At 40.6% G+C, this 27,216-nt stretch overlaps 1 protein-coding gene across 5 annotated transcripts; it reads right to left on the reverse strand.

Moving 5' to 3' along the window:
* Window positions 1-309: 309 nt before the first annotated feature.
* On the reverse strand, window positions 310-19,282 carry LOC100383891 (uncharacterized). Of its 5 annotated transcripts, none has more exons than XM_035959751.1 (16): window positions 19,079-19,282; window positions 17,969-18,312; window positions 17,795-17,875; window positions 17,638-17,715; window positions 17,088-17,549; window positions 16,654-16,878; window positions 16,356-16,517; window positions 15,735-16,103; window positions 14,224-15,646; window positions 13,917-14,020; window positions 13,634-13,831; window positions 13,122-13,522; window positions 12,968-13,029; window positions 1,224-2,170; window positions 988-1,142; window positions 310-744 (listed from the first exon to the last, which is right to left on the reverse strand). In XM_035959751.1, the coding sequence occupies exons 1-12, from the start codon at window positions 19,086-19,088 to the stop codon at window positions 13,259-13,261; spliced, it is 3,720 nt and encodes a 1,239-aa protein (XP_035815644.1). In that variant the 5' UTR covers window positions 19,089-19,282; the 3' UTR covers window positions 310-744; window positions 988-1,142; window positions 1,224-2,170; window positions 12,968-13,029; window positions 13,122-13,258. The 5 variants fall into 5 exon arrangements, with proteins under 5 accessions (XP_035815644.1, XP_008648147.1, XP_008648146.1 ...); XM_008649925.3 differs by lacking the exon at window positions 310-744 and adding an exon at window positions 10,891-10,972 and having other exon boundaries at window positions 813-1,142; XM_008649924.3 differs by lacking the exon at window positions 310-744 and having other exon boundaries at window positions 813-1,142.
* Window positions 19,283-27,216: the final 7,934 nt, after the last annotated feature.

Here is a 27,216-nt window from a genome sequence, read left to right on the forward strand (position 1 = left end):
TCGCTAAGCCAAAGCTTTTTCACGGGCAGCTTCGGCACTGGTTCATCCTTCTCCCGAACCGCGCTCTTTATATCATGTACAACTTCATTCCATGTCCGAAGGTTCCTGTACATATATTATACTTGGAAAACATGTTAGTCATATTTTTGAGGACCTTCGAAAGACGAAGGCCCCCAACAGTAACACAATCGTTAATTATTACGGACCTTCGTCTTCCGAAGCATTATCTCCGCATGAGTATAATGCTCATCAGACGAAGGTCAAGAAGGACATACCTTCATTTAATATGTGAACAGAAATGCAAAAGGATGAAGATAGTAATTGTATCTTGTTAATTCATTCATATTTGCATCCCATAAAACATGTATGAATATCAACATAATTCATATTACATTGATACCTTCGGCTTGCTCGAAGCTGAAGACGCGAGAGAGTGACTATAATTCAGCGTGAACAGTACGGTGCTACTGTTTATCTATTTATAGGCACGGGACACATTCCAGGTAAAAGTACATTTATGTCCCTGGCATCTATTTATAATCATAACATGAATCATTAAGGACTAAATAGTCTTTTCCCCTTTCGGTCAGCATCATATTTGGTCTTCGTCACCATATTAAGTCGAAGCTCTTTGGCTATAGCTTCGGCGACCATTCTTATCACCTTCGGGTTACATCTTCACACTGTATGTCTTTGCCATGAGAGAAGACCTTTATGCCGAAGCCCCCTTATAATAATCATATACTGAAAACATATGGTCAGTCACATTTTTAGAACCTTCGAAAGAGGAAGGCCCCCAACACATGATAACATCATTTCATCATGACATCATGCATAACATCTCTTACAATTTCATACAAAAGAGAGCAAGAAGGAAATATCCTCTTCTTTTTGAAATCTATGAAAAGGTTCAGCCAATTGGTAATAGTGTCAAGAACCTGAAGCAATTTAGAAAAAGCCTCGTCGAAAGCACTCAGAAGCATTTACCTATTTCGAAAAGGTAACTCTTTCGGGAACATTATTGAAAACATCATCAACAACTTTGTCTACTGTTTTATACAACATGTCCAGATGTGCTAGCCAATCCTGCAGTAGTGAATCTTCATCTGGATTGTACTCTTTGGGTTCTGGCGAAAGGGCATCTGTATAAGAAATATGTAATTTCACTCTCAATGAAACATAAGAAAATATCTGAAGCTTCCTCAAGTAAGTGTGCAAGTTACCTTCGAGTTCCTTTAATCTTAAAGGTTCCTTTATTGCTTCCGCCTTTTTTGTAAGCTTGTGAGTCTTTGTGTAAACACTAAAATTCTAAGTCCCGAAACAGAAAAATAAACGATAAAAAGAAACATTTCTTACATTTTCTCTAGCAACTTCATCTACTAACTTCTTCCCTCCACCAAGCCAGACATCGGTATAAAACTTTCTCCCAAGCTCGGTTGCTTCAGCTAAAGGAATCTTATTGTCATCAACATAATATTTAAACTCTGGCTAGCTGGCAACTTTTACATGCTCGCATCTAGCCTTGTCAAGCAGCAAAGTTGCAACGTGTGCCCCTATACACGCACAATAATCACCACGGGTGGATAATACTTCATCGAAGGCCTCCACTTCTCCTATCCACTTCACCGCACTAGAGGCGTCGCCGCGCACAAATTCTTTTTCACTTGAAAATGCTCCTATGGAGACGAAGGTATTTTTTAAATTTTTTACAACACTGGGCAGTGGAGTAGAAGCATTCTTCGCTAGACTCCCAAAGTTCATCAACAATTTTCTATAATGTGGTTCTCTCATTATCAGAAATTTTATGCTTCACCTTTTCAACCTCAAAAATTACACTAGTATCTTTGACCTTCTCTTTCAATTTGGCCATTTTGCCTTTGTGTGCTACAACTTGCTCTTTTATCTAGGCCTCAAGCTCTGCAATGTGTTTCATGCTCTACGAGTTGTCAACTTCTAGCTTCGAAATTTTGTTGTCTTTCTCTTTAGAGGATTTCTAGAACTTAGTGTGGTCTTCAATCAGATCTTTGGCAAAAGTATTTAGCTTTATTTCTTTTTCTTCAAGATCACGGTGAAGCCCAATAACTTCAGACTACAGGTTGCCTATGGCCATCTGAGCACTTGCATCTTTGACGTCTTTCTGCGCCTTTAAAGCTTTACTTAAAATAAGTCCCTACATGTCACGAAGAGTAATTTAAAACCACATCATGAAAACTTTGTTTATTTAAAAGCTGAAAGTGCATTTATCCCTTTTGTGAGCTTTGGTGATTTGGATAACAACACATTTAAAGGTCTAACAAGTTTGCTAAGTGTTGAACAGAAAAATCAGTATGATGAACATACTTGAATAGTGTATAATGATCAATGAACAAAGGTTCAACACAAGGTTAAATAACCAGTGAGACAATGCAAATGGATAGAATATGATCTCTATATTGGTTTGAATATATGGACAATACTGAGAAATCACTACTAACATATGATCAGAATAGAGGATAAAGTGATTAAGAGGATTGGTCAAGCCAAAGTGAATAAGATATGAGGAATCGTGAATTGTCTTGACCATATTACTATCATTCCATATATGCTTCTATGAGAATCAAACTAGAGTTTGATTGATCTGAGCAGTTATATCTAGAAGACATTCAAGCAAGGTTCACAATATTAAAGAAATGATTCTCTCAATGGATGCTCAATATGATGTGACTCAAGAATGGCTTGATAGGGTGAAGATAGCAAGGAAATGGCTTCGAGGAACTAAGCGAAGGTTAAGGCCAAGTGACGGCTTGTGGACCGAGGTACTATGGCTAAGGTGAAGAAGAGAGTATTTGCACTAAGTCGATGAACTAATCAGTTATGAAGAGTTATAACATATTGATGCATTAGTAAGGTGACTTGAAACCATGATTTGAACTCACATATGGTGATATGGTACAAGTCACAGGGTTTGATTTGTGTTTGCTTCAAAAGGTGAGACAAAGATGTTTGTGATCCTTTTGAAGCAACGCCATGGAGAAATCACACATGAGACATCAATTACTCAAGGAGTTTACTTAATTATATTTTATTTAACTTGAGTATAGAAATCGTCGTACTATCAAGGGGATCCAAAAAGAAGGTTGGTGTTTGCCAAAACTCAAGCCTCTATATTCAAAAGCTATTTCGAAAAAACAAAATCCCTTGGACACTTTGTGTCTGACTGTTGTTAAGATTGAGAAACTGAGAGTGTTCCTGTTGAAAAGCAGTTAAGCTTTTCTTCATCTGCAGTTAAGTTTTTTCAGCTGAGTTGAACTTCAGCTGAGTTGAGCTTCTTTAGCTGCAATTAAGCTTTTTCAGTTGAGTTGAACTTCTTCAACTGCAGTTTAGCTTTTTCAGCCACAGTTGAGCTTTTTCAACTGCAGTTGAACTTCAACTTCAACTGTGAACCTCTTTGACCATACACCAGTTGAACCTGCCTCTGGGCCAGTTGAACTGGGGTTTTCTCTCCTAAACTTTCTGGTCAAGACCAGTTTAACTGGTCCCCAGGGGCAGTTCAACCGGTCTCTGACCCCTCTTGCCAGACTTCGCAGTAGTCTGTCAGTCAGACTGGCAGATAGGCTGACAGGTCTGCCAAGGGCAGTTCAACCGCCCCCCAACGAGGTTCAACCGGTTTTGGTCAACTTGACTAGCTGGCAGACAGGCTGACAGTTAGACCAGGGGCGGTTCAACCGGTCCTTCCCAGAAATTTAGCCCAACGACTAGTTTCGAAGCCCCACCTATATATACTCACTCCTACCTCTCTGTCCATAAAAGAGCACGATTTGAACTCCATTTCTAACCTGAGAAACACCTCCCACTCTCTCTCACACATCTCTTGCCTCTCCCATTTCAAATCTTTGGAGAGAAATTTTTGAGTGAGTTTGAGAGCTGCGGTTTTTGTGCTTAATCTTTAAATCCCTCTTGCTCTTCTTGGTTCGAGCTTTGGTACTACATCGAGTTCTTTGTGGATTCATTACTCTTAGAGCTTCTAACTCCTAAACGACTAGGTGTCGCTTGTGAGTCTCCAAATCTTGTGGAAGATCACAAGAAAGTTTGTATTACCCGCTCGTTTGAGCAAAGATTAGTGTGTGGGCTTGACGGTCGGCAAAGGGAGGATTAGGGTTGAAAGAGACCCGACCCTTTGTGGGTGCCTCAACGAGGAAATAGGGCACCTTGGTGGTGTGACCGAACCTCGGGATAAATCTGATGTCTCTTGTGTTCTTGCTCATTGTGTTTGTTTGTGTTCTTCATTCTCTCACCATTCTGTGGAAGATTTGTTTATATCTTTTTTGTGTGTGGATTTTGAGAAGTGCCCTTCTCAGATCTACTACTTTGAACCCTGTGGATTATCTAGAACATCTCATTTCCAAAGTTAACTAGGTGAATTTTGAGATCAATTCAGTTTTATATGTCATTCTTTAGTTGAGCTCGTTCAAACCGGTTGAACCAGTTTTGGCACCGGCTGAACCGGTTTTACCTAGTTTGTTTCTAGTTTTTATTGAAAAATATTTCTGTTTGCCTATCCACCCGCCCCCCTCTAGGCAACTTTCAAAAGCAAAGAACTAAAACCTCACCTTTAGGCTATTATAGTCTAGGCCATCTGCAAGCTGGCCCTTCGGCATTGCGGAAAGTCCACACTCGATCTTCAGCTAACCTATGTTATTCATCATCACGCGGCACACATCAATCTCTCTACTGTCTGGAAGATAGTAGAGGCATTCATCTTCATCATTTCCGTCGTAAATGAGCGTGTCTGTCCGATATTGTAAATCTTCAGCATAATCTTGTACTTTGACGATCTGCTCAGCAGTCAACTCCCCTCCAGAGGCGTGTCGGATGGTGTATTCAGGCTGCACAGTTGATTCCTCTTCAGCTATCGTAGTTGCCTCCTCTTCCAAATCTTCAACTTGTTCTTCTTATTTATCCTTGGATTTATCAGGAATGGTGTAAACCTTCGAAGCTACAATCTTATCTGAAGCAGGGTCACCTTTTAGAGCGTCATCTAGTTTTTGCGCAAGTTCAATTTCGACGTTCTCAACACCAAGTGCGCTATCTCTCTTTGGAGAGGGTGGAGCAACCTTCGTCTAGAAAGATTCCTCAGTCTTTGTGAACTTGAGGATTGCTCTCAAAATATTATCCATCCTCTTACCTTTCCGAGGTGTCCCCTCATAAGTCGGCTTCGACTCTGGTCTTGGCCTTGGTGCAAGCTGCAAGCTAGCCAAAGGAATTTCATCATGGATGGGTAGCTCAACTACCTCCTCCTTAACCTTATTCTCCTTCTCCTGCAATGAAGGTAAAACTATTATAAAACACTTCAAGGTAAACTCACATGTCTCAGAGAAGATTAGAGGAAAATCATTACCTTCGGTAGCTCAGAAGAATCAACCTTCGATTCGATAGCCGGTGCGGGCTCGGCAGCGATCTCCTCAATAAGAATAATTGTCATAGGCAATCTTGGCTCAATAATAGCCACCCTATCTTCATAATAAACCTTCGACTGCTTCCCTGATATTTTTACCGTTTTTCTATTTTGGGGCACCTACCGATGGCTTCAATGTGCATTTCCTTTTCCTCCCACTGCTTTATATCAGTTGAGGGTAGTTGAAAAGTAAATGGCCTTAACCATATTATATAATCAATTTTGGTGCTTGACGACCATCACAAATCTTATGGACTAACTAGTTTGCCTAGTTGATTATTTCTTAGGTGCATAAGTTCATCTACATCAATTCTAAGTCGACTATCCGAAATGTCATAGATTATTCCGGACAGGAAAAGCTTTTTTGCAAAATTCACATGTGCACGGATCGTTCGGGCCCTTCTGGCAGACCGTCCGCGACACCAAGGTGTGTCTCGAACAGGAACTGTGCAAAAATTCCATTTATACTACGCACTGTCTGAAGCAGAAGAGAGCATCGTCCGGGACCAAGCTCAGACCGTCTGGCCTCAGGCGCAGACCGTCCGCTCGTTGAAAAACAAAAAAACGAAGGTGACGGGTTCGGTAAAATGCATTTTTAGCATCCTCGCGGACCATCAAGGGTGCACAGCCAGACCATCTATGACTGCTTTATCTGACATCTGACAACGCATTTAATGCACTTATAGCCGTTGATATAGCCGTTACTGCTGACTGTTGCGATTTCAGCCGTTGATGTGCAGGGACGGACCGTCCGCGGTTGGCAAAAAGGAGACAACGGCTAGAAAGTTGTTGGTGGCTATAAATATAACCCCAACCACTTCCATTCAATCCACCCAAGCATTCTACACACTCACATTCAATACAAGAGCAAGCAATTCATTCCAAGATACATTCAAAGCTTTCAAACCTCTCCAAGTGCCATAATTGTGACTAATAATCATTAGTGATTAGTGACTTGAGATAGTGTGATCTGGTGTTTTCATTTGTTGCTCTTGTTGCTTGGTTTCTTAATTGTGCTTTCTTCATCTCCTTCTAAACTTTCAAGTGACTTGTATAGCTAGCAAGAGACACCTAAGTGTGTGGTGATCCTTGCGGGGTCTGAGTGACCCTCGAGATTAAGGAGTACTCAACCGATCTAAGTGAGCACTCAACCGATTTAAGTGATCGTTTGAGAGAGGTAAAGGGTTGAAAGAGACCGGGCCTACGTGACCTCCTCAACGGGGAGTAGGTTCTTTGGAACCGAACCTCGCCAAACAAATTGTTGTGTTCAATTATGTTGATCATTAGCTTACGATTTGATTCTTCCTTTCCTCTCCTCTCTTTCTAAGTTATATTGCTTACAATCCTTTTGAGTTTGCTCCCAAAGTCATCTGCATTAATTGAGCAACTCATAGCAAAAAGAACTTTCTTTCGCACTCTGATCTCGCTATTACTTATTTCTGATCCTAACCCCGGGTGAAGTTCGTGTTCAAAATTTATAATTTTCAGGTTTCATCTATTCACCCCTTTTAGGCGACTTTCAGTAGTCTAGATAGATGAAGTGTATAACGTCAAATACTCGGTTTGATCTTCTCTTCCCTCTGGCTCCAAAGGTAGTCGTTAAGGCTTTGTTTTCTTTCTTGACGAAGTTACCTAGAACTTCATTGCATTTTGATTCATAGGCTTCTAGCCATTCATCATCTGTCTCACCAAACTGTTGCCCAAACTTGTATGTATATTTCAATATAGTAAGCCACCCTTTTAGCCTCTTGCATCGATGGACTATCCTCCTTCGATTTCGGTATTTCCCAATTAGCCTGAAGCGGCCAAACGTTGAAGGCTAAGTGCTCTTGCACAAGATCTCTGGTACCTATGTAGATGCATACCGCGTTAAAAGCTACAAGGGCATCTTGAGCTTCATCACTCATAACGCATGTCGACCTCTTTATGCCGAAGTGTAGTTTTATAGGTCTTTGGATGATATTCTCAAGTTTGTTCGTTACATAGAACCATTCCCTTGTCTAAGCATTCGATCATTTGCTTCAGTATGCCAAGGCAGGGTATCGAGCATCTTTCAGGTATGTGAAGATGAGGCAACCAAAGTCGTTGTGTTGTTGCTCCTTCCTAGTTGCTTTTATCTGATAATGAAGCTCATGGATTTAGAGAAAAAAACAACATTTGGCTCTACGCTCTAGCTCTTCACTGTCTAGATAAATATCCCTAACCTCATTAAGGCATTCAGGGTCAACAAATGTAGGTATATATCAAATTTTTTCAGAATCTCCACTAGCATCTTATGAAGTGGAAATCAAAGTCGGCCTTTAAGAAGCTTCAGAACACTACCACTTCATCTTTCTTCAGAAGAGGGGTGGTATCTTTGCCTCCAAGCCTCACAATCGAAGTATCGCCTATATAATTAGTATTCTTCAGTACCTCAATATGACCCTTCTTCATGGTTGATTTGCCGAAGATAACATGGCTAGGCTTCAATGGTCGACCTTCATCATCAGCATCGTCTGCTTCAAAATCAAACTCTTCATTGTCGTCAGAATCATCAAACAAGCCAACCAAGATCTCTTTAGTAATCCTTTCAACTCTGGCCTTCTCTGCGGCATCAAAGTATGCCACCAAGGCGAGTTAATCACTCTTTCCTTCTCTAGCCATTTCATAAACTACAAAGATTGCAAAAAGTGAAGTTGTGTCGAAAAAGGGTCTTGAAGTAAGCTTCGGAGTGCGAACAAATGGCAGCAGCGGGATGACAAAAGCAAGAGAATATTGTGTCTACATGCATCAAAGTCGATATGTTTTATAAGCAAAATGAGCGAAATTAAAAATTCAAATTTTAACCCACCATTGCGAGTGGACCCTCATGACATGATTTTTACAAAGACCTATTTTAAAAGAATTCATTTTAGCTAACGAGATCAAGGAAGGTGTTTTCGGACCTTCGATACGAGGCCTTCATTTGTTTCGCGATCTGAGTTCGTTATGAAAAAGCGAACTAATACCGTGAGTAGCTACTGTTGGGGGACCTCCTTGACCAAAGGTCCTCAAAATACTTACTCTAGTTATTCTTAGGTATGTTTTAAGTGCAAGTACACATGGGAACCTTAATCTAGGAGGTGAGGTGTGACTGTCATGGTTATAAGGTCAAAGCAGCAAGCTTTGGTTCAACAGAGCGTGCACATGAAGAGGGAATCAGCGATAACAAAGCAAAGTCCCTGACTTGCCCAGCAAGACTACAAAAGGAAAGGACGTCGATGCCCATGTTCAAATTTATAGCTTGAGGGCATGATTGTAATTTGTCAAAGTTGTATCTCACGACTATAAATAGAGGAATATTGCCATGCATTGTGAGGACCTTTTTTAGCCAAGGTGAATCATATTACTCAGATTACGAAGCTATGTTTTTCTTCATCTTCGTGCTATTGACTGTAAGGCCGAAGGTACATTTGTAATCACTTGTGATATTGCAAAGAATGAAACAAAGTGTGAACACATTCAGATGAGTAGTCCGCTCTACCTTGTTTTTTTAGTATTTTTCAGCTTTTGGCCACCAAAAGCTGTTGCGGACTGCCAGACGTCCTAGCTTTCCAACCCGCTTCTATAAGAATCACTTTGGTAAAAACCATCTAAAATCAACATGAACACAGAATCGGTCGAGTCGTCGAGATTGTAGGAATCCATTGCTTTCAAGATCCTGAACCATTTGGACCACTTCATCTTCCTCCGCATGTAATCCCCACGATACTTAGATTCTTCTCACAACCAGATTCTCTCCACAGTCGGATTCTCAAAAAAGTTGGTCAGAAAAAAGCTGAACCAAACAGGTCATATGTATTGTACTTTGCTTCGATCGATATCTTTTCATATCTTCAACCTTCTATCTTAAATTAAACTTCAAAGAAGAGTTAATTGGAGGGAGAAACTTGTGATTTATCCACTCGTGTTGACTTGTTCTTGATATCCTCTAGGATTAAAAAACGAGCGACCAACATCATGTGTGTGTATTTATATTGCATAAAGCTGCTACACCCCTAACTGTCCGGCACCCCAAGGCATGAAGGGCCCAGACACTTCCACTATTAGTTACCTCAAGACACGAGGGGCACCAAAGGCTTACAATATCAATTGTCTCATGTGCAAGGGGCACCGAAGGCTTAAACTACTAGGTGCCCAGAGGCGCAAGAAACCCTAGAGGTTCATACAGTTAGATGCCCTAAGACGTGAGTGAGCCCAAGGATTTATATTGTTAAGTGCCCCGAGCACAATGGGCAGCAGGGGCTTTGTTTGTCAGGCGCCCTGAGGCGCAAGGGGACTTAGAGCCTTAGACCATCAGGTGCCCCATGAAGCGAAGGGCCTCGAGGACTTGTTGCTATAGGTGTACATTTGGGTCGGGCCTAATGGGCCGGCACGAAGCACGGAAAAAAAAAGCACGGCCCAGGCACGGCACGACCCGAAATATTTTAGTGCCAGGCCGGCACAACCCGATATATCGGGCCGAGTTTGGGCCGAGGTCGTGGCACATGGGCGGGCACGAGCACGACCCGTTTAAGGCGGGCACGAAATGGGCTATATAGAGGCACGAAAAGGCCCATATATTTATTAAAATCACACTTCATTCCACACTTTCATGTACTTGGTAAAGAACACAAAGCTAGAGATAATGTTGGTTAGATGTTTTTTGTAGCTTTGAATTAGAGTATGTGATGTAATTTTATTTTTGTTATGAACATTAGATAATGAACTCAACTTACGAACTTTATATAGAGTTGATTATACTCTTTTTCTTTCTAACAAAATGATTTGTAAATGAGGTAGTCATTGCATAGCTCTGGTAACTTAATACAAATATTAAGTTTGCTTTTGGTCAAATTTATTTGTCTTATCTTTTATTTGTTTTATTAAATTTATTTTGAATTTCGGACTCTGATGTGAATTTCAGGCCCTGATGTGAATTTCGGGCCAAAAATTGAATTTAAAGCCCTAATGTGAATTTCGGGCCGCCCAAAATGAGCCCGGGACATTTAAGCAATTACGGGCCAGGCCGTGGGCCGAGGGCTAGGCCCATGTGCCGGCCCGGCGTGGCCCGAAATTCAAACGGGCCGGGCCGGCCCGAAATTCAATCAATACGAGCCTATTCGGGCTTGGGCCGGATCAGGCAGCCCGAATGTACACCTATACTTGTTGCTAGGTGCCCCAAAGCACGAGAAACCCTAAGGGATTAGACCCATATCATGCGACCAAGCAGGCTTAGTCAAAAGCACCAAGAGAGGTCCTCCCCTAGTATAAGGTCTCAAGGTGGTGACATTTCCATTACAACCTAAGAGTCAATCTCCTAGGTAAGACTCTTTCCAACAAGGAGCGATAAAATATCATGTACTCTAAGTTTAGCGAATGAGACGTCCGCTAATATCTCCAGCAGCAGCCTGTCCAATGTACGATAATGTAGCGGACGAGTTCGGCGAACGCTAAACCTGGAGGATACATGTTCATCCGCTATCCTGCTTCTTGCATACAGTTGTTGAGGAGTGTGCAATAGCTTTACTTGGTTGTAGTCTGTAATAGAAATTAATTAGTCCCTAATTATTTTTGGCTCACATGAACGATGTTATGTTTGCACGTATGATAAGATAAAATATATAATACAAATTTCTAGTAAATTGTTTGGCTAAATATGACTTATGAGTAATTCATATATAAAACTAAATGTATTGTAAGAAGTATTTTTTAAAATTTCAAAACATATGAATTTTTTTTTATAAGCAATATGTTAAAATAGTGTAGATTATGAAATTCAATAATACTATATATAGGGAGAATCGAATTTAGGAAACGTTGCTGGAGATAAAGAAGATATAAAGAATAAAATCTTTTAGAGGATGCTGTAAAAGATAGAATATTTCTTTAAAAATAAAATTTAGAGGAAATGGCTAAAGACAGCCTAAGGATCCATGAGAACATCTTGACAGAAGTCAAAGATAACATTTCACCTAGCGCATGCTCGCGTGTAGTGATGTTCCTAGAACATTCAAATTATATGACAAATCTAATATTTTAATATAGATATGTATAGAATTTGGTGCTATTTTTTTGTCATGTTATTAAAAATATTATGAAGTACAACAATAAAATTTTATATATTTTTTTGTGTGCATTATTATTTCCCTAAAAAAGGTGAAAACATCTGAATCTAAATCTATATTCATATCCCAATTTTATATCATCAATTATTTAAAAAATATAGAACAATTTGAGGTTTACTTTCTATGAATATTAATAGGCTCGATGCTAAAAATAAGAATATAAATTTACATAACAAATTATATATATTATTTATTCAGACTAAAAAATTAACATCTGAATAAATATTGAGATCCATCCCTACCCGCATGCGTGTGTATATTATGGTGTATCTTATGATTCCATTTTGGTTCCTTAAATCTTGCATTTCTTTTAGGGCCCGTTTGTTTCGTTGGATAATTACATTCTAATAATCATAATTTAGACACAAACTAATTAAGTTATATATTTTTATATGTAATATATTTATATATTATTCTAAATCATATGGAAGAGAGAGTTATACACTACACTTATGTTATAGAGAAGTAGAAGAGAAGTAGAAGGGTGTGCTATAAGATGTACATTAGAAAAGTAATATGTAAATTTTTAGAATCAATTTACATCTCTCGTCTCAGGAATTCGAGATAAGTTTATATATAAACTTTAGAAAGTTGTGAAATGTCACATTCTAAAAAATAGTCTACTCCATTGGTTAGATTCGAATTCATTAGTTAGATTCGAAGGAAAACAAGCGGGACCTTATATAAAACCTGGCCAAACCTAAAAAGATTGACTTCATATAAAGCTAGGAATTGATTTAATTCTAGGGTTGAAGTGTGCTAGTACATGACAATACATCTGTAAACACATTATGCATATACATATACCGCTGCTATGCAAGATGCAAAGTACGCATAAACGAAAATACAATTTCTCTGTTCTATTGAAAACTACAAGGAAATTTGTTCTACTAATTGCAGTTAAAAATAGCCATTTAACTTTGCAAATTACATAAAACTGCAGTGCAGCCAAAGTTGTCACTGATCATCGACTAGTCCTCACATGGTAGAACAAATAATGATACATATCAGTCCTTCAGGAGAATTAAGTATATTGTTTGTTAAAAGGAAGTTGGCACATGCATGGAATGCTGATACAGTTTATATGAAAGAGTTAGTTATAGTTACACCATGCATACAATACATATAAATCGTTATTTGCTCCACAAAGAATACAACTACTAGAATAATCCCAATAATGACCGAGTACCCGGAATCTAAGGGTGGTTTACATCAGACAAGCATGCATGGTTAACAGATTTCAAGAACAAAGGAATATGATGACCCAGCTACATCTTATAATAAGTTACTCACCCTTGTCATTGGGTAACATAACAATCAGCCACAACTATTCAGAAATAGTGAGGAACCATAATGAAATGGGAATAAAGAACATTATGATGCCATTACAAATGCATGTGCCTCTTACTTTTGACTTCCTTGCAGGTGATGCAGCTGTAGCCTCATGCTTGTTGACACCACTTGCAATAACTGATCAAGAAAAAAACAAGGATCATAATTTGCAACCCCGTAGTAGTAGATGAGGCACCTCTTATATCACTCAATAAGGTAGCAATTCTTACAGAATTGGGTATGGTCACAAGAATGAAAAGAATGGGCACAAGGGCAACGGAAGAAGCAAGCCTTAAAACTGATTTATCCCGTCAAAACAAAATCATGCCAAACAATTGGTTAGTACAACATCCTGTATTTACGCTGGTCAGTGCCATTGCTTCGCAATCTCCTCATCAAGGATTTGGCAAGCCTGCTGCCTAGAATTGTCGCCCAGAATTCTATTGCTCATCAGCAAACTGCGTAGTGCTCGCAGTTCATCACAATTAGCCCGCTGGAAGAGCCCCCTCAGTGCAACAAGGGGTGGATCCTGAGGTGACATATTCTGATTGTCTCGATTCTCAATTGTTGCATGGGGCCTTGATCGCCAGTACTCTGTACAGATATAATCTCTGTCCCGGGCCTCAATTGCCTGCCGTTAAATTCCAAAAAATGTCAATTAGAACCATCAAAGAGCATTTCTATCATGTGTAACAGTGTGTTGCATAGAATGTCAAGTGAATGCAAAGAACTAATGCCACACCTGAACTATTGCTGGTGTTAACAACCCAAACATTTCATGGCCATCAACTGATCCTGGAGGCTGTAGTGTAGGAAGGTTAGCTCTTCCCATATTGAGCTGCCTCCTTATTTCCATATTGAGCCTTTCACGAACCATGTTCCAGCACTTGGTAGGAGAGATGTTTATGAAAATTTCACCAGGACAGTTTTCTACAGTCACCTGTAAATGCAATAAAATATCAAGATACTGAAGGGATATGTACAAATATATGGAAGTCACAAAGGCCAAAAGGCAAAAAAAATACCATAAAAAGTGGTCCCTGCTGTCCAGCGTCCAATATTTCAGATATGTAGTATGTCATTTGTACTGGATCTACAACACTGAAGTATTTTACTCTGCTCTTAAACCCTGCATTTGAAAAGGGAAAACATGCTAAAAAACATAGCAAAATATGGAACAAACTGCAGATGAAATTCAAATCTCTGAATGAAGGTTTCAGATAAGTAGATGGCAAGGAAACATTCCAATAGCATGATAAAATCCAGAAGTGTTCACCCTGAAATCATAAATGCTCAAGATGTATAGAGGTATATCAATCTGCCAAAACAAACCTTTTGGGAAGATTGCTTGACTTGAGGACCACAACTTCCCAGATAACACAGCACCAATTTCTATAGGTTCAACAGAGCACTTGAATCTATGTACAACATTAGCTATGCGAGGACCCTTCTGTGCAACTCCATTTCTGCTGTGATTTTCCAGAGCAGGCTGCACTATCATAGCTGAATGACCCCTAGCTCTAACTTCCACACTGGATAAAGAATCAGATTGTCTTTGATGCCATCTCTCATTTAGTTGCTGATTACCAACAGTCAGATGCCCAAGATGGGCACTGCCAGAACCAAAAACACCATATGATTTTTTCTGAACTTGAGGATCTATGAGTTGCTTTGGAGCAATCGCGGTACACAATGGTTCCTGAGACACATTTTGTGTTCTTAAAGCAGTACTGACAAACTGCTGGCTTGCATTACGGGCCTGACTGCTATCTTTCTCAGTCATCACAGAGGTATTAGTTTCCAGTGTTAAGAATGTTTGATCCTTGTAAGAATGACATACAGTTGCATTGAAGTCTGGTGATGACATCAACATATGAGAATTGTCTATGTTTTCCAGATCCAGCTTCATGTTAGCTCCATTATCAATCATTGACACTGGCCTGTTATGATACTCCCTAAGTGTAAGTGAAGATGTACAGTCTCTACCCTCTTTAAATACTGCCAAGACATGCGCATTTCTCACTGATTCACCAGCATTTGCAGGAAATGATTGACCAGAAAGAACCATCATGCTTGCTGCTGCAAGTTTGTGGCCTCCAATCCCTCCTTTATGTTCTTGGCTGGTACCATTGCTGGTCGGACAAGATAATTCATTCTTCACACATGGTTCCTTTAGCTGTGAGAGATTTTCTGATTTTATCTGTTCTGTCGAAGGACGCAGATTATTTGCCTCCGGACTTATTTTTGGTAAATTCATACCTGGGCAACCTAAATCCAGTGTCTTATCTTCATTCTTTTTCTGTTCAGTGCTAACAGAAGAAGGAATCAATGATACTGTTGATGCCTGTGACATGTAGGACCGTCTTGGGCCATCAGTTAATCTGCGAACAGTCTTGGAATCTTGGACCTTTTCCCGTTTGACACAGGAGCTCAAACTTAATCCAAGATCAGAGACACCCCATCTGTGAATGGCACTTAGCTTTCCCCCTAAAGCATCAGCTAAGATATTCAACTCATTAACATCATAACGAAATAGGAAAAACCTTTTGTCCCAATCGCATGAACAAAGCTGCTTTGCATGTACCAGGCAAGCATATTTCTCTGGGGAGCATGGACAGCCTGAAGCTGAAAGATGCAGATCATAGTAACACAATGCACATTCCCTATCAGTAGAATCAAACTCACTATCCATTTTCCTAGATTGACATGGAGAGGATATATTTTGTCTTTGTACCAACTCCATTTCAATTCGTGCCTAAGTAGAGTAATTTAAAAAAATTAGATTCCACTGGAAGTGAAATAACTGACACTAATTATGTAGTTATATTGTGGCTGGCATTTACCTTCAGTGACTTGCATATTGTGCTATCAGGTCCACATATGCTTTTCCACCTCAAGTTAACAGAAGAATTCCTCTTGAGAAATAGGATGTCCCACTGAGCTCTTATTGCTTCTCTTGCAGCCCCAAGCAACAGCTTATCATGGGAGATAGTTATTTTCCGAGCTTGTTCACGATAAAGATCAACAGCATTTTGTCCAACCGGCAACCAATCAATGGGTGCCACATTAACAGCTTCTGCACAATTGAAGCCACAATTAAAACCAGCATGGTATGCCCGTGGGAACGTCAGGACAAACTCTCCCTCATGCTGAACACATCGGTAGACTGGTACTCCTTCAGATTTAAGCAATGATGGTGAGAACTGAGTAACCTGGAGAAGGAATCAAGGAATTAGCATTTTCATTTAGGAGTATATCTGATTTTGACTTGCATATACGAGGGAAGAACAGAGTTTTAAATGCCTAAGAAGTGGAAAAAAAACCATAAATCACAGAATAGCCACATAAGCATAATCCATGGTTAACCATTATCTGGGTAAGCTTTTATACCTGAAACTATTATTTGGGGGGGGGGGGGGGGGGGGGGGGGGGGGGGAAATCACCAACCAACAGAGAAAACTTACTAAGTTGTGAAGCAAATCAGGTTGCTCCTCAAATAACTCAGGAAGATGTTTCCTCATTGCAGCCTCCAAATTCACAGCATCCTTCCCTGGAACTCCATACCACATCTTTGGAGCACCCCAATGCATGTAGTTCAGTGAGTACAAATGATGATCTTCAACATGCTGTCAACAGGCACAATTCAAATTCAAATCAGTGAAATATTTCAAGATGGATACCCTAAGTCCATAATAAAGCTTCCATAATCAATAGCATCAACCACAAACTATGAAACTAAAGAGAATATCAAAAGCATCTTACCCAGCAGAAAGATGAAAAACACATGCCGACATAAAGCCAAGGCACTAAAACACCAGAAATGTCACCGCCTTCAAAAGAAAGAACCGAACCTTGTAGTCTAGGCAGGTTATTTAGATTCCACCCAGATTGTGCATATTTATCCTCCACATCAGATTTCATTTCAGGACATAACTTTGGAAACCCACTGCCAAAAGTTCCAGTCTCCAAATCGGCACCATATATTACCTTATGAGAATGAATTTTCTGGTCAGTTGGAAGGTAGTGTGACTATTTCTGAATCATATACAGCAGTAACAGCTGAACTGCAAACTAAACAAGAAATTCTCTAACAGGGGAATTATTGGAAAATGTCAAAAACGAGGACTAGCACAATTGCATTTTCAAAAGCTTAAATTGCAATGGCATAGATACTCTTTTCTAAGTTTTTTTTATACCTCTATCTCCTCTGTCGGTCTTTCAACTATGCGCCAATACTCGCCTTCAATATCTTCCACTGATGGTGGTGAATCTCTGCATTTATCTTTCATAAAATACTGATCACTGAAGTCATCTGCATACTTCTGAAACATCTGTAGTGTGAACTCTGGTCCTGGTTCAAATCCAAATCTCTCTTGGTTTTGCTGCATTCCAATTTGATGGTGATTGTTTTCTTCAGTCTCCGAAATCTTTCTACGCTTCTTCATCATTCCACCTCTTCTGCTCTTCTTGGGCGATTTACGATTTTGGAGCTTGTCAACCTTCTGTACCCGAGTAGAAAATTTTGAGCACTCCCAAATGTTTTTCTCTTTAAGAAGGCATGGAGGCTTCCATGAAGCTGGTGGAACAATACGGCATATTCCATATGGTTCTGCTGTTGGGCGGATAATCTCAATGTATTTTAATGTGTCCTGAAATTCCTGATCCATAGAAAGATATAAGATTAGTGTATGCAAAAACAAATTCAGTGCAGTAAAAGTACTGATACTATACAATGTGGCAACAAACCTCCTCGGTAGGATAGTAAACAGGAGCCTCATCAAGAACAGGCCTACGTGCACCAGATGGATTCCATCTTGCAATAACCTGCATGATGTGATTTAACATAAGCAACAAAATACCACCTTTGTGGAGGCTATCAATCAATTTTCAGAATTACACAAACCTTTTGACAATTGGCACATTCTGGACATCCTCGAAGTACTCCTTTAGGGAATTGTTGTCTGTGTTTCACTGCATTTACACCCTATCCATAGAGTTGAGCAATATTGTGCGAAGCATTAACATCAGGACAAAATTCAACTGGTGAAGAAATAAGGATGATATAGTAAAGTGCAACCTTGTCTGCTACTTCAGCATCAGAATCTTCATCTGCAATCTGATCAAAGCGGCTATAATCTATTGGAGGTCTATTACGCAGTGATTTCCTACAGGTATTGCTCCCAGAAATACAGCAACCTGTGTCACTCTGGTGATCCACTGAACTGGATAGATATTCCAAAATTTCCACATCGTCGTCGATGCTCTGTAATGCTAAAACAGAACTAGAATGATCATCAGCAGGTTTAACATCGTTTTGGATTCCCCATGATGCCGAGGCAGCAAAAGGTCCAAATCCTGGAGGAATTGAGGGTTCAGGGTCCTCGGTGACTGTGGCTGCAATGCCTTCTATTCCCATCATTGCTAAAAACAAATGTAAGAGACTTTGATCAGCACAGTATGAAATGCATTACATCGCTGAATAGAATTGACCATACAAAAATGTGCTACAGCTACATATACTGATTCAAGCAACTTGCTGCAATAAATGCCATAAGATCAAAAGAACAAGCCCACACAGCAACAAAAGAGCATGGTCATGATCAAACAACCTAGTTCAACATCATGAGAACAGATCTGAAACAAGAGGTGGAAAGGAACTAAAGACCAGCATCTTAACACAGTTGCAAATCACATAGTACCCATCCCTAAATGTTTTGATGTATATTGCAACATGTCTTATAACCTATACTACTCATCACCAGGGTTCCAAAAAGCGGCACTAAGCGCACTGAAGCGCTAGGCGGACGGGTAATGCTTAGTTTGGGGCATAAGCGCTACCAAAGCGGTTCAGCCGCCTTGTTGGAGCAGCAGCTGCTGGCTCCCACTGCCCGCCGGGGCCGGGAGACAGCAGGGTCGCCGGCCGGTGTGCGGAGGACCGGAGGCGAGGGCGCGAGGCAGGAGGGGGAGCCTCTGACGCCGCCACCGAGTCCCCGCCGTCGCTAAGAGCCCGAGCCTGAGCGCCGCCGCCGCCGTTTGGGGCATAAGTAATCAAGCAACGCAAGCTGCTTCCCGGATGATCCAGGAGTGGATCTAGGGTTCGTTGGCCGTACTACGCGGTGCTGGTGGTGTCTAGTGACGATCGAGCCGTTCGGAGGAGGGGACGGGCACTGGGCGGTGAAGGAGGTACCTGAGAGCATGGAGGCGCAAGGCGGCGGTGGGAAGCAACCGGTGACGACGGATGAGGAAGAGGCGCGAGGCAGTCGGTTGTGTCCCCGAGATAGCTCGCGAGCCGGTCGGGAGTTGGGAGTCGGGAGTGACTCGGGAGCATAGCAGGGTTTTCAATCTCGTTTTAGCATAGATTCTCGCCGAAAACCAATCACCGAAATCCGGTAAAAACCGAACGGTACCAATTCTCAAATTTAAATCTATCGGCTTCCGGAAATCTCTTTCGAAAACCGTTGAAGATGAACGATTTTTTGCTGTAAAGGTTTTCAATCTCGTTTTAGCAAAGATTCTCGCCGAAAACCAATCACCGAAATCCGGTAAAAACTGAACGGTACCAATTCTCAAATTTAAATATATCGGCTTCCGGAAATCTCTTTCGAAAACCGCTGAAGATGAACGATTTTTTGCTGTAAAACCACAGATAAACGTTGTTGATAAAAAAACTGTGTATTCAATGTGCCATTAGCAAAACCTTCCTGTCACGTCACGTGACCCACTTATTGCTACTTGCTACAAATAAGATATCAAACCCGGATTTAGGGGTAAATTCAGGCGTGAATCAAATTTATGTTAGTATCAAGTCTCACACGTATAATGACTCATGATATAGAAATAAATGTCACATCTTTATTACTTAATAAAAAGTATGTATAAAATAACTAAATAATCTCTACTACTCTATAAGAACATAACGTAGACCGCGGTGCACGGTTCTGCCTCCTCACGGCGCATACGACCCACATATTAGTGTCTCCTTTCTTCCCCGTGCGCACCCTCTCTCCTCTACCCCTGCATCCGCATGGTCCTCGCCGCAATCCCCTCACCGATTAATGCCTTAGCCATGGAAGGAAAAAATCACCACAGAAGGAAGCACATCCTCTCGCCGCTATCCACGCCTCACAGCAATCCAGCACGCAGGAATCCCATTGTCGACGACGCGCAGGACCACTCATTGCCTAATCGTTCTTCTCATGCACCGCGGATGCCCCGCCCATATCCTGCTCGCCCCAAACGCAATCCACGTCTCGGCGCCATGGAAGGAATCGCAACTCAATCCCCTCATCGTCAACCAGCGCACAGTACCACCATCGGCCTGCATGCCATCGCAAGTGCAGGACCACCCCACCATCTCATTCTTCCCATTCTACGCGTCAGCCCCGCCTGGATCTTCCGATGCTCGAGTACTTCCCATTCTACGCGCCAGCCCCGCCCAGATCTTGCGATGCTCGAGTATGAGATGGAAGGCACCTCTCTGAGCGCTCAAATCTGAACACCACACCTCTCTGAAACACAAACATACTTGGTTTACAAAATAGAGAACTACTCGTGTGGCTGTTCATCTGACAATTTTAGGTTTGTGTTTCTAAGTTTTATATATGTTTCTTTTTCTCCAATTGACTGTAGCTTTATCATATGTGCACCCATTCCGTAAATAAATAGAGTTTTAGTTGTAGTTGAATCAATATTTGTGGGCAATGTGTCATGTGCGGCATTTTGTATATTGAGTGCACCACATGAGCTATTTTAGCACTTGTTAGATTTTTTATTTTTTAAAACATCAGTCACTCAAATCTGAACAACACACCTCTCTTCACAAACATTAATATGATATGCAGTATGCTATCCAAAGTTTTATCTAAAAATATATCAACCTGACCTCAATATTCATGGTTTCCCTTTATATGAAACTGTAGTTCATGTCAGATCACGATATTTATATGAAACTATAGACTTATCCAAATTTTCTGATGGTTCAAACTATGTCCTATATACCAGTTTAATTTGTTCAACGCGTTGCGGTTCTTGTTAGATCACGAATATTAACATGTTCAAGGTGATCCAATCCCCTTAGCCCTATCCTTTGTCTTATTAGTCGATACTTCTGTACATTGTGTTGTTTCAGTTCGATGTCTCTATCCTAAACTTCTGTGTATGTGGTGAAGTACCCACATCTAATGACATTCTTAGTCGCGGTAAATTGTTGAATTAAGAAGAAAATGTGTTGCGACACAGTTGTCTATCTTCACATTTTTGTGAATTGATTTAAGGGTGTCACTGTTTTTCCCCAATTCATCTATCAGTCTGCTACACAAATTCGTGATCTTCCTTTATTTTAATTGTGAGTCAACTATGTCTATCTTCACACTTTTGTGAATTGATTTAAGGGTATCACTATTTTTCTCAATTCATCTATCAGGCTGCTACACAAATTCTTGACCTCTCTTTATTTTAATTGTGGATTGATTTAAGGGTAAGTTGCATTCCTCATCCTTTTTTAACATAATTCTCTCAGTCACCTTGTTGATTTTTCCTGCTACTGTCCTCACATTTTGCTCGACCTTTCACTTCCCAGTATGAAGCAAAGCTCTTGCCTGGCTTGATCTATCGAATGAAGCAGCCAAAAATCGTGCTGCTGATTTTTGTTTCTGGCAAGATTGTTCTGACAAGAGCTAAGGTTAGCAGCCATTTCTTGAGTCCATTATCATTAGAGTACATCTCAGTCTTTTTCCTGATTATGTTAGAGTATATCCAACCTTTTCTCTTTTTAGGTGAGAGATGAGACATTGCTTTTGAAATTATCTATCCAGTTCTCGTAAAGTCATAAAAGTCCGGCAATGCTAAGTACATGGTAATTGCTAATGGACAAGAATAATTAGGGTATGTTGTTCAAGTATGTGCCTAGTAGTTGTTGTTGTCCCCCTTTTATCGTTTTGTTTTTTGATTTCGACGATACCATTACCTGGGATGCTCACAGGACTTATATAATATAATATCCTTCTATGGAATCAATGTGTTGATTAATATTCGCTACATATTTATCATTGTTTATTTTTTTATCAATGACAAAGCACATGTACAATCTTATATATCTTTTAATATATGTAAACGTCCACGATGCTAATAAAAGTATAGAATAACATATAATATTTTTGCATATCAATGTATTTTATCACTATTTGAATTGCACACAAATTTCATGTCATTAGTGTTAATTTGTGAGATATGGGGTTGATGATATATATGTTGTTCGTTTTCATGTAATCATTGTGCACTAATATTTATCGAATAATTTATACGTCGTCGCAACGCACGGGCACATACCTAGTTACGTCATATGATGACAACGATCTCCTGCAACCATAGTTGACTAGAAGACAATGGCCTAAACCTCTAACGAACTAATCGTGTCATCTTTTATGCTCCTCAACTTGGCGGTACATGTCCTTAACCTGGAGGTAAGTACAACAAGATTGAACTCACATTCGATCATAGATCAACAAGTTGTGTGGAATAATGTGCATGAGCTCGCTTACTGTGGGACTCATGTGAGTGTAAGGCTTACCAAAGAGGAAGAGGTTAAGGCTGAACATTGATTTTAAAGTTCGTCAAAATTTTATTAGCAGTTACTAAATATAAGTAGATATCATCCCAATTAAATAAGAGGTCACAATTAATAATAAATCTCACAATACAATGCAAATGACACATTAACTTTAATTCCATAATTTACTCATGTGAGCACGGCTGAGCATGGCTCTTGACCGAGAGCACGGCTGATATACCAGTCTTAGGGTCTGTTTGGTTGGGTTGTGGTTGTGAAAAAAAACTGATGTGGGCTGTGAGTTGTGGGAAAAGTTGTTGTGGTCTGTGAGCTGTTAAAAAGCTAAAAATTATTTGGTCAAAACCACTAAAAATCTTTTAAAGTTCTTCGATATATGTTTTTACAGTTCCATTTGAAAGCCACTAAAATCAGATCCAGAAGTGCTTTCATTTTTACACTGCGAGAAAGTCGGCTTTTAGAAAAAGCTGCTTCCTGGATCCAGCCGTTTGGTTTGGCTTTTGGCTTTTAGAGGACAAAAGCTAAAGCTAAAAGCCAAACCAAACACACCCTTACACTCTGTAGAGGTTGTGCATCTTTACTCAAAAGACGTGTTTCCCGTTTAGTCAGAGTTTGCAAGACCATTAGACATTCCCAAGGTGAATGGTTAGGGATCCACTGCGAGACATTTACAAAGTTCCACTAGAGGAGAGAACCCGCTGTAGATTTTGGGTCGAAGCCGATGTAGGGATCTCTCATCTGAAAAGCTAAAAAGACAGTTCGACCCGAGGACCTCCCTACACCTGCACTCCTCCACCCTATTTGCCCCTTTCCAGAAAGGGTTAACTCACACTAGCTTTCCTAATTATTCAGCCAAGGGCGTCACATTCCACTCTTGTGTAGCACTGTTTTTCCAGGTGGTTCTCTATGTTCCAGTTAACACAATAATTCTATCATGAACAATAGTTAAACCAACAATAATAATGGAATATGATCATAATTCAGATATAACATTAATCTCAAAACCAGGTAGAGCAATAGCAAGTATACATAATAGTTCATTTGTTTACAAGGTGTAGGGTGAACAAAACTAGGGTAACCTATTAGGTCCCATCAAATTAACCTAAGCATGTCACAGTGATTAACAAGAACATTATTAGGTAAAGAAGAGTGATCAAAGGCATGACTTGCCTTATAATTGCAATAGCTAGGTACTTTACCAAGTTGGTCTTCGAATTTCTCGTAACCTCGCTGCTACTCAAAGTAATACATACAAATAGACAAGGAGTACATAAAATAACATTACACTAAACATGAGAACAAACCGCGTAGGAATATTCTACGCGATGTTGTGAGATCGTGCGTTCGAGAATTACTAAGATCGGTGTTATGGTTAAAAAGATATAGCGTTTGAAAATTTTATGAGATTAAATATTAAACTATGTTATAAATCATGTGAGAAAAGATAACTAATTTATCTTATCTTCATGTTATAACTTGATTAGAAATCATCTTTTTAGTCAACTTATAATTATAGTCGGATTAACCCTGATTAGAAGAGTTAGTTTAATAGGTATAGGTTAAGAAAGTATCTAATTATGGAGATATATTACCACTAATGATTTTACTATGTAGGTAATTTTATTACAAAACTAATGCAACCTGAATGGGTCAAATCGGAGTTAAAACGCAAAAGTTATGCAATTTCTAAGTTTCTAGGTTATTTAGGATCATTTTTATACCTAAAATCATCTTCCAAGGTCTTAAATGCAAAGTATAGGGACCTTGATGTAGGGTTTTTTCTGTCTAGGGAGGGCGGGTTGAATAGATTAGAACCTAGGGGCTCTTGAGCTAAACTACTTGGTTGTCTTATATACGGGCGTGCCTGGATTGTTCATCGCAGGATCCATGGTGCAAATTAAGACAAGCGAAGGGTTATTGGTGATCTAATCTCCACCACCCATAACAGGTATACGACCATGATCTAGCTACATGAACTGTTATCTTCTTAATATGGACCGCACATTACTGATTTAACGGCTGCCACGCTCTCACCCCCTTCCTCTTTCTCTAGCCAATCAGACGGTGGCGGCACGAGTCACCCAGGGTGGCGGCGCCATGGCCGTCGTGCAGTCACCCACTCCCTAGTCCCCCAATCTAGCCACTAAGAGGTGCAAAACAACGAGAATACTACGACATGTCATTAGATAGAGGATTTAATTGCTATTGTGTTGTTGGGTTCCCTGGCCACGGTGGCGTGTGGCTTCACAGCTTCGGGCGAGGTTCGGCAAGCAATTCGCGGTCATGACCCCCAACAGTCGCAAGCCGAGGCTTCTCATGTGTGTGGGGCGAGTTCGCGACCCGCCAGAGCACCCAGCCGAGACCCGAGAGACGATGAATCGCTCGATCATCAGCGGTGTTGGGGACTTGTTCTCAAATGCTATGAATTAAGAACAAGGCAACATAAAATGTTAAATGTTAATGTCCTTCGTCCAACGAAGCATTATTCCCTTAGGGATTAATGAACTTTGGACGAAGGTTGATAGCGATACAATTACGAAGGTTAAATCTTCGTAATTGAATTATAACAGATTGTATAAAGTAACATAAAATATGGAGTGTCAAAGGTGAATGAATCATAAACGAATCATATTGTATCCATTCAATGTATTTAAGCATTGAATACAATTATACCTCTGCCTTGGCAAAGATTGATTCCCGAATGATGCAGTTGCAAATACAAGAATGCGTGAACAGTAAAGGAATACTGTTCACTATTTATAGGCACAGGACACAGCCTGTGAGGAATTACAATCACACCCCTCATAAAAGTTTACAAAAATGACTCAAACTCTTAAGGGCTAAAAGGTCATTCCATCTTTAAGTCGATTTCCATTTCCGAAGCTTCATGAACTGCACCCTTCGGCATCACGTACAAACAGCTTCAGCCGAAGCTGTTTCTTTCTGCAGGACCTTCGGCGATGAAGCATGGTCCCAACAGTAGCCCCTTCGCGGTGCTAGATCGTTTTTCGTAACGAGCTTGATCCGTGAAAAAAGTATCTTAGGCTTCGGGAAGCCGAAGGTCCAAAAAACACCTTCCCTGAGCTCGTTGTCGAGAAACGATTCAGTTTCCGAGCGGGTAGCGGTCCCGGTCCCACTTTGCAGAGTTACTATTTGGTCTCTGCGGTCCACCGCGCAGCGGGTGCAAGCAGCTGTTCGCCTGGTGTAAAAATCCTGGCGAATCACCTTCTTACCTGCATCACTATATAAACAGACGGGTAGGTGTGAAGTTACCACAGCATTCATTGATATTTGCACTATTTTGCTGCCAAAATTTTTAACCATAGCCGAAGCTTGACTCTCAGAATCAGACGAAGCTCCAGTTTTGAAGCCTACTTCGTCAGAAGAAAAAGCTTCGGAAGAAAAAGTATTTAGTTCCCAAAAAAATCAGAGTTAAATGGCCAGAGTGCGTTCTACCGCTAGGGTTGAGCGCGAGGGAGGCGAAGCTGAAGGATCAGAGACTGTTCCCATCTCTGAAGCAATGCAACGATCCGGACTGGTGACCTCGAAAGAAATCCGTACCGCCGAGACAGAGCAGACTGTTGCTGAGACAGAACAAGTTGCTGCTGAGACAGAACAAGTTGCTGCCGAAGCAGAAGAAGAAAATATTGAGGAAACTGATTCCGAAGATGATTATCAAATTGCCATGCCATGCAAGCCCAGTCACTTGGACTTCGTAAAGTCAACTGTCTCGAAGGCTGATTTCTCCAAGATGGTGAAGTCGGGTTATTTTAGTGAAAGTGAGAAGAAGCTACTTCGCTTTGGGGGGGAAGAAACTACCCCAAAGCCAGAGAAGGATGAAATAATCATTTTCAAGAGCTTTCTAAAGGCTGGGTTGAGATTCCCCCTCCATGGGATTATTACAGATGTATTGAAGAAGTTTGGGATCTACTTTCATCAGCTGACTCCTAACGCTATCGTTAGGCTTAGTGTTTATATCTGGGCCCTTCGAAGCCAGGCGGTGGATCCGTTTGCCGACAGCTTTTGTCGAGTTCATGAACTGCATTATCAGACGAATGCTAGAAAAGATGGATTACATGACAACTTTGGTTGCTATAATTTTGCCTATCGGAAAACCACAAAGTTTCCTGTAATCAGCTACCGAAGCAAATGGCCGGCGGGCTGGAAGTCGGAATGGTTTTATGTGAAAGTTGACGAAGACAAAGAGAAGCTGGTACAAAGCGAAAAGTATCCGACGAAGAAGAGACTCCCGCATCACGCTCTGCCACTGACGTGGAAGAGATTTTGAAGGTAATGACTGAATCCTTGCCTGTGAAGCTAAGTCCATTGGGGCCTCAACTGACGAAGTTTTTTCAGAAGGAAAAGGAGCCCGAAAAAACGAAAAAAACAACTAAAACAAAGAGACAAAGAATCATCGCAGTGACAGAAGTCATTGACAAGACACCACCGAGAGCTTCAGCTCAGAAGATACCAGCGGCTGAGGAAGTAACAAATATTGAAGTCACACCTTCGGAGATCGCGGCTACCGAAGCTACCTCAACCGAAGATTTGAACTTGGAAACCACAATTGAACACATCGACAAAATGCTGCTAAACATGGCCACAGAAGAAGCTACTACTGTCGCCGAAGAGACCATGGCCGCAGTGTCTGGGAAAGAAAAGGAAATCGCTGACGAAACTTCAGAGGACGAAGCCTTCATGTTTCAAAATTTAGTTGGACAAGAATTGTCAAAAACCGAAAAAGAAGAGCTTAAAGAATA

The sequence above is a fragment of the Zea mays genome, chromosome 6 (assembly GCF_902167145.1).
Source record: "Zea mays cultivar B73 chromosome 6, Zm-B73-REFERENCE-NAM-5.0, whole genome shotgun sequence".
Taxonomy (NCBI): domain Eukaryota; kingdom Viridiplantae; phylum Streptophyta; class Magnoliopsida; order Poales; family Poaceae; genus Zea; species Zea mays.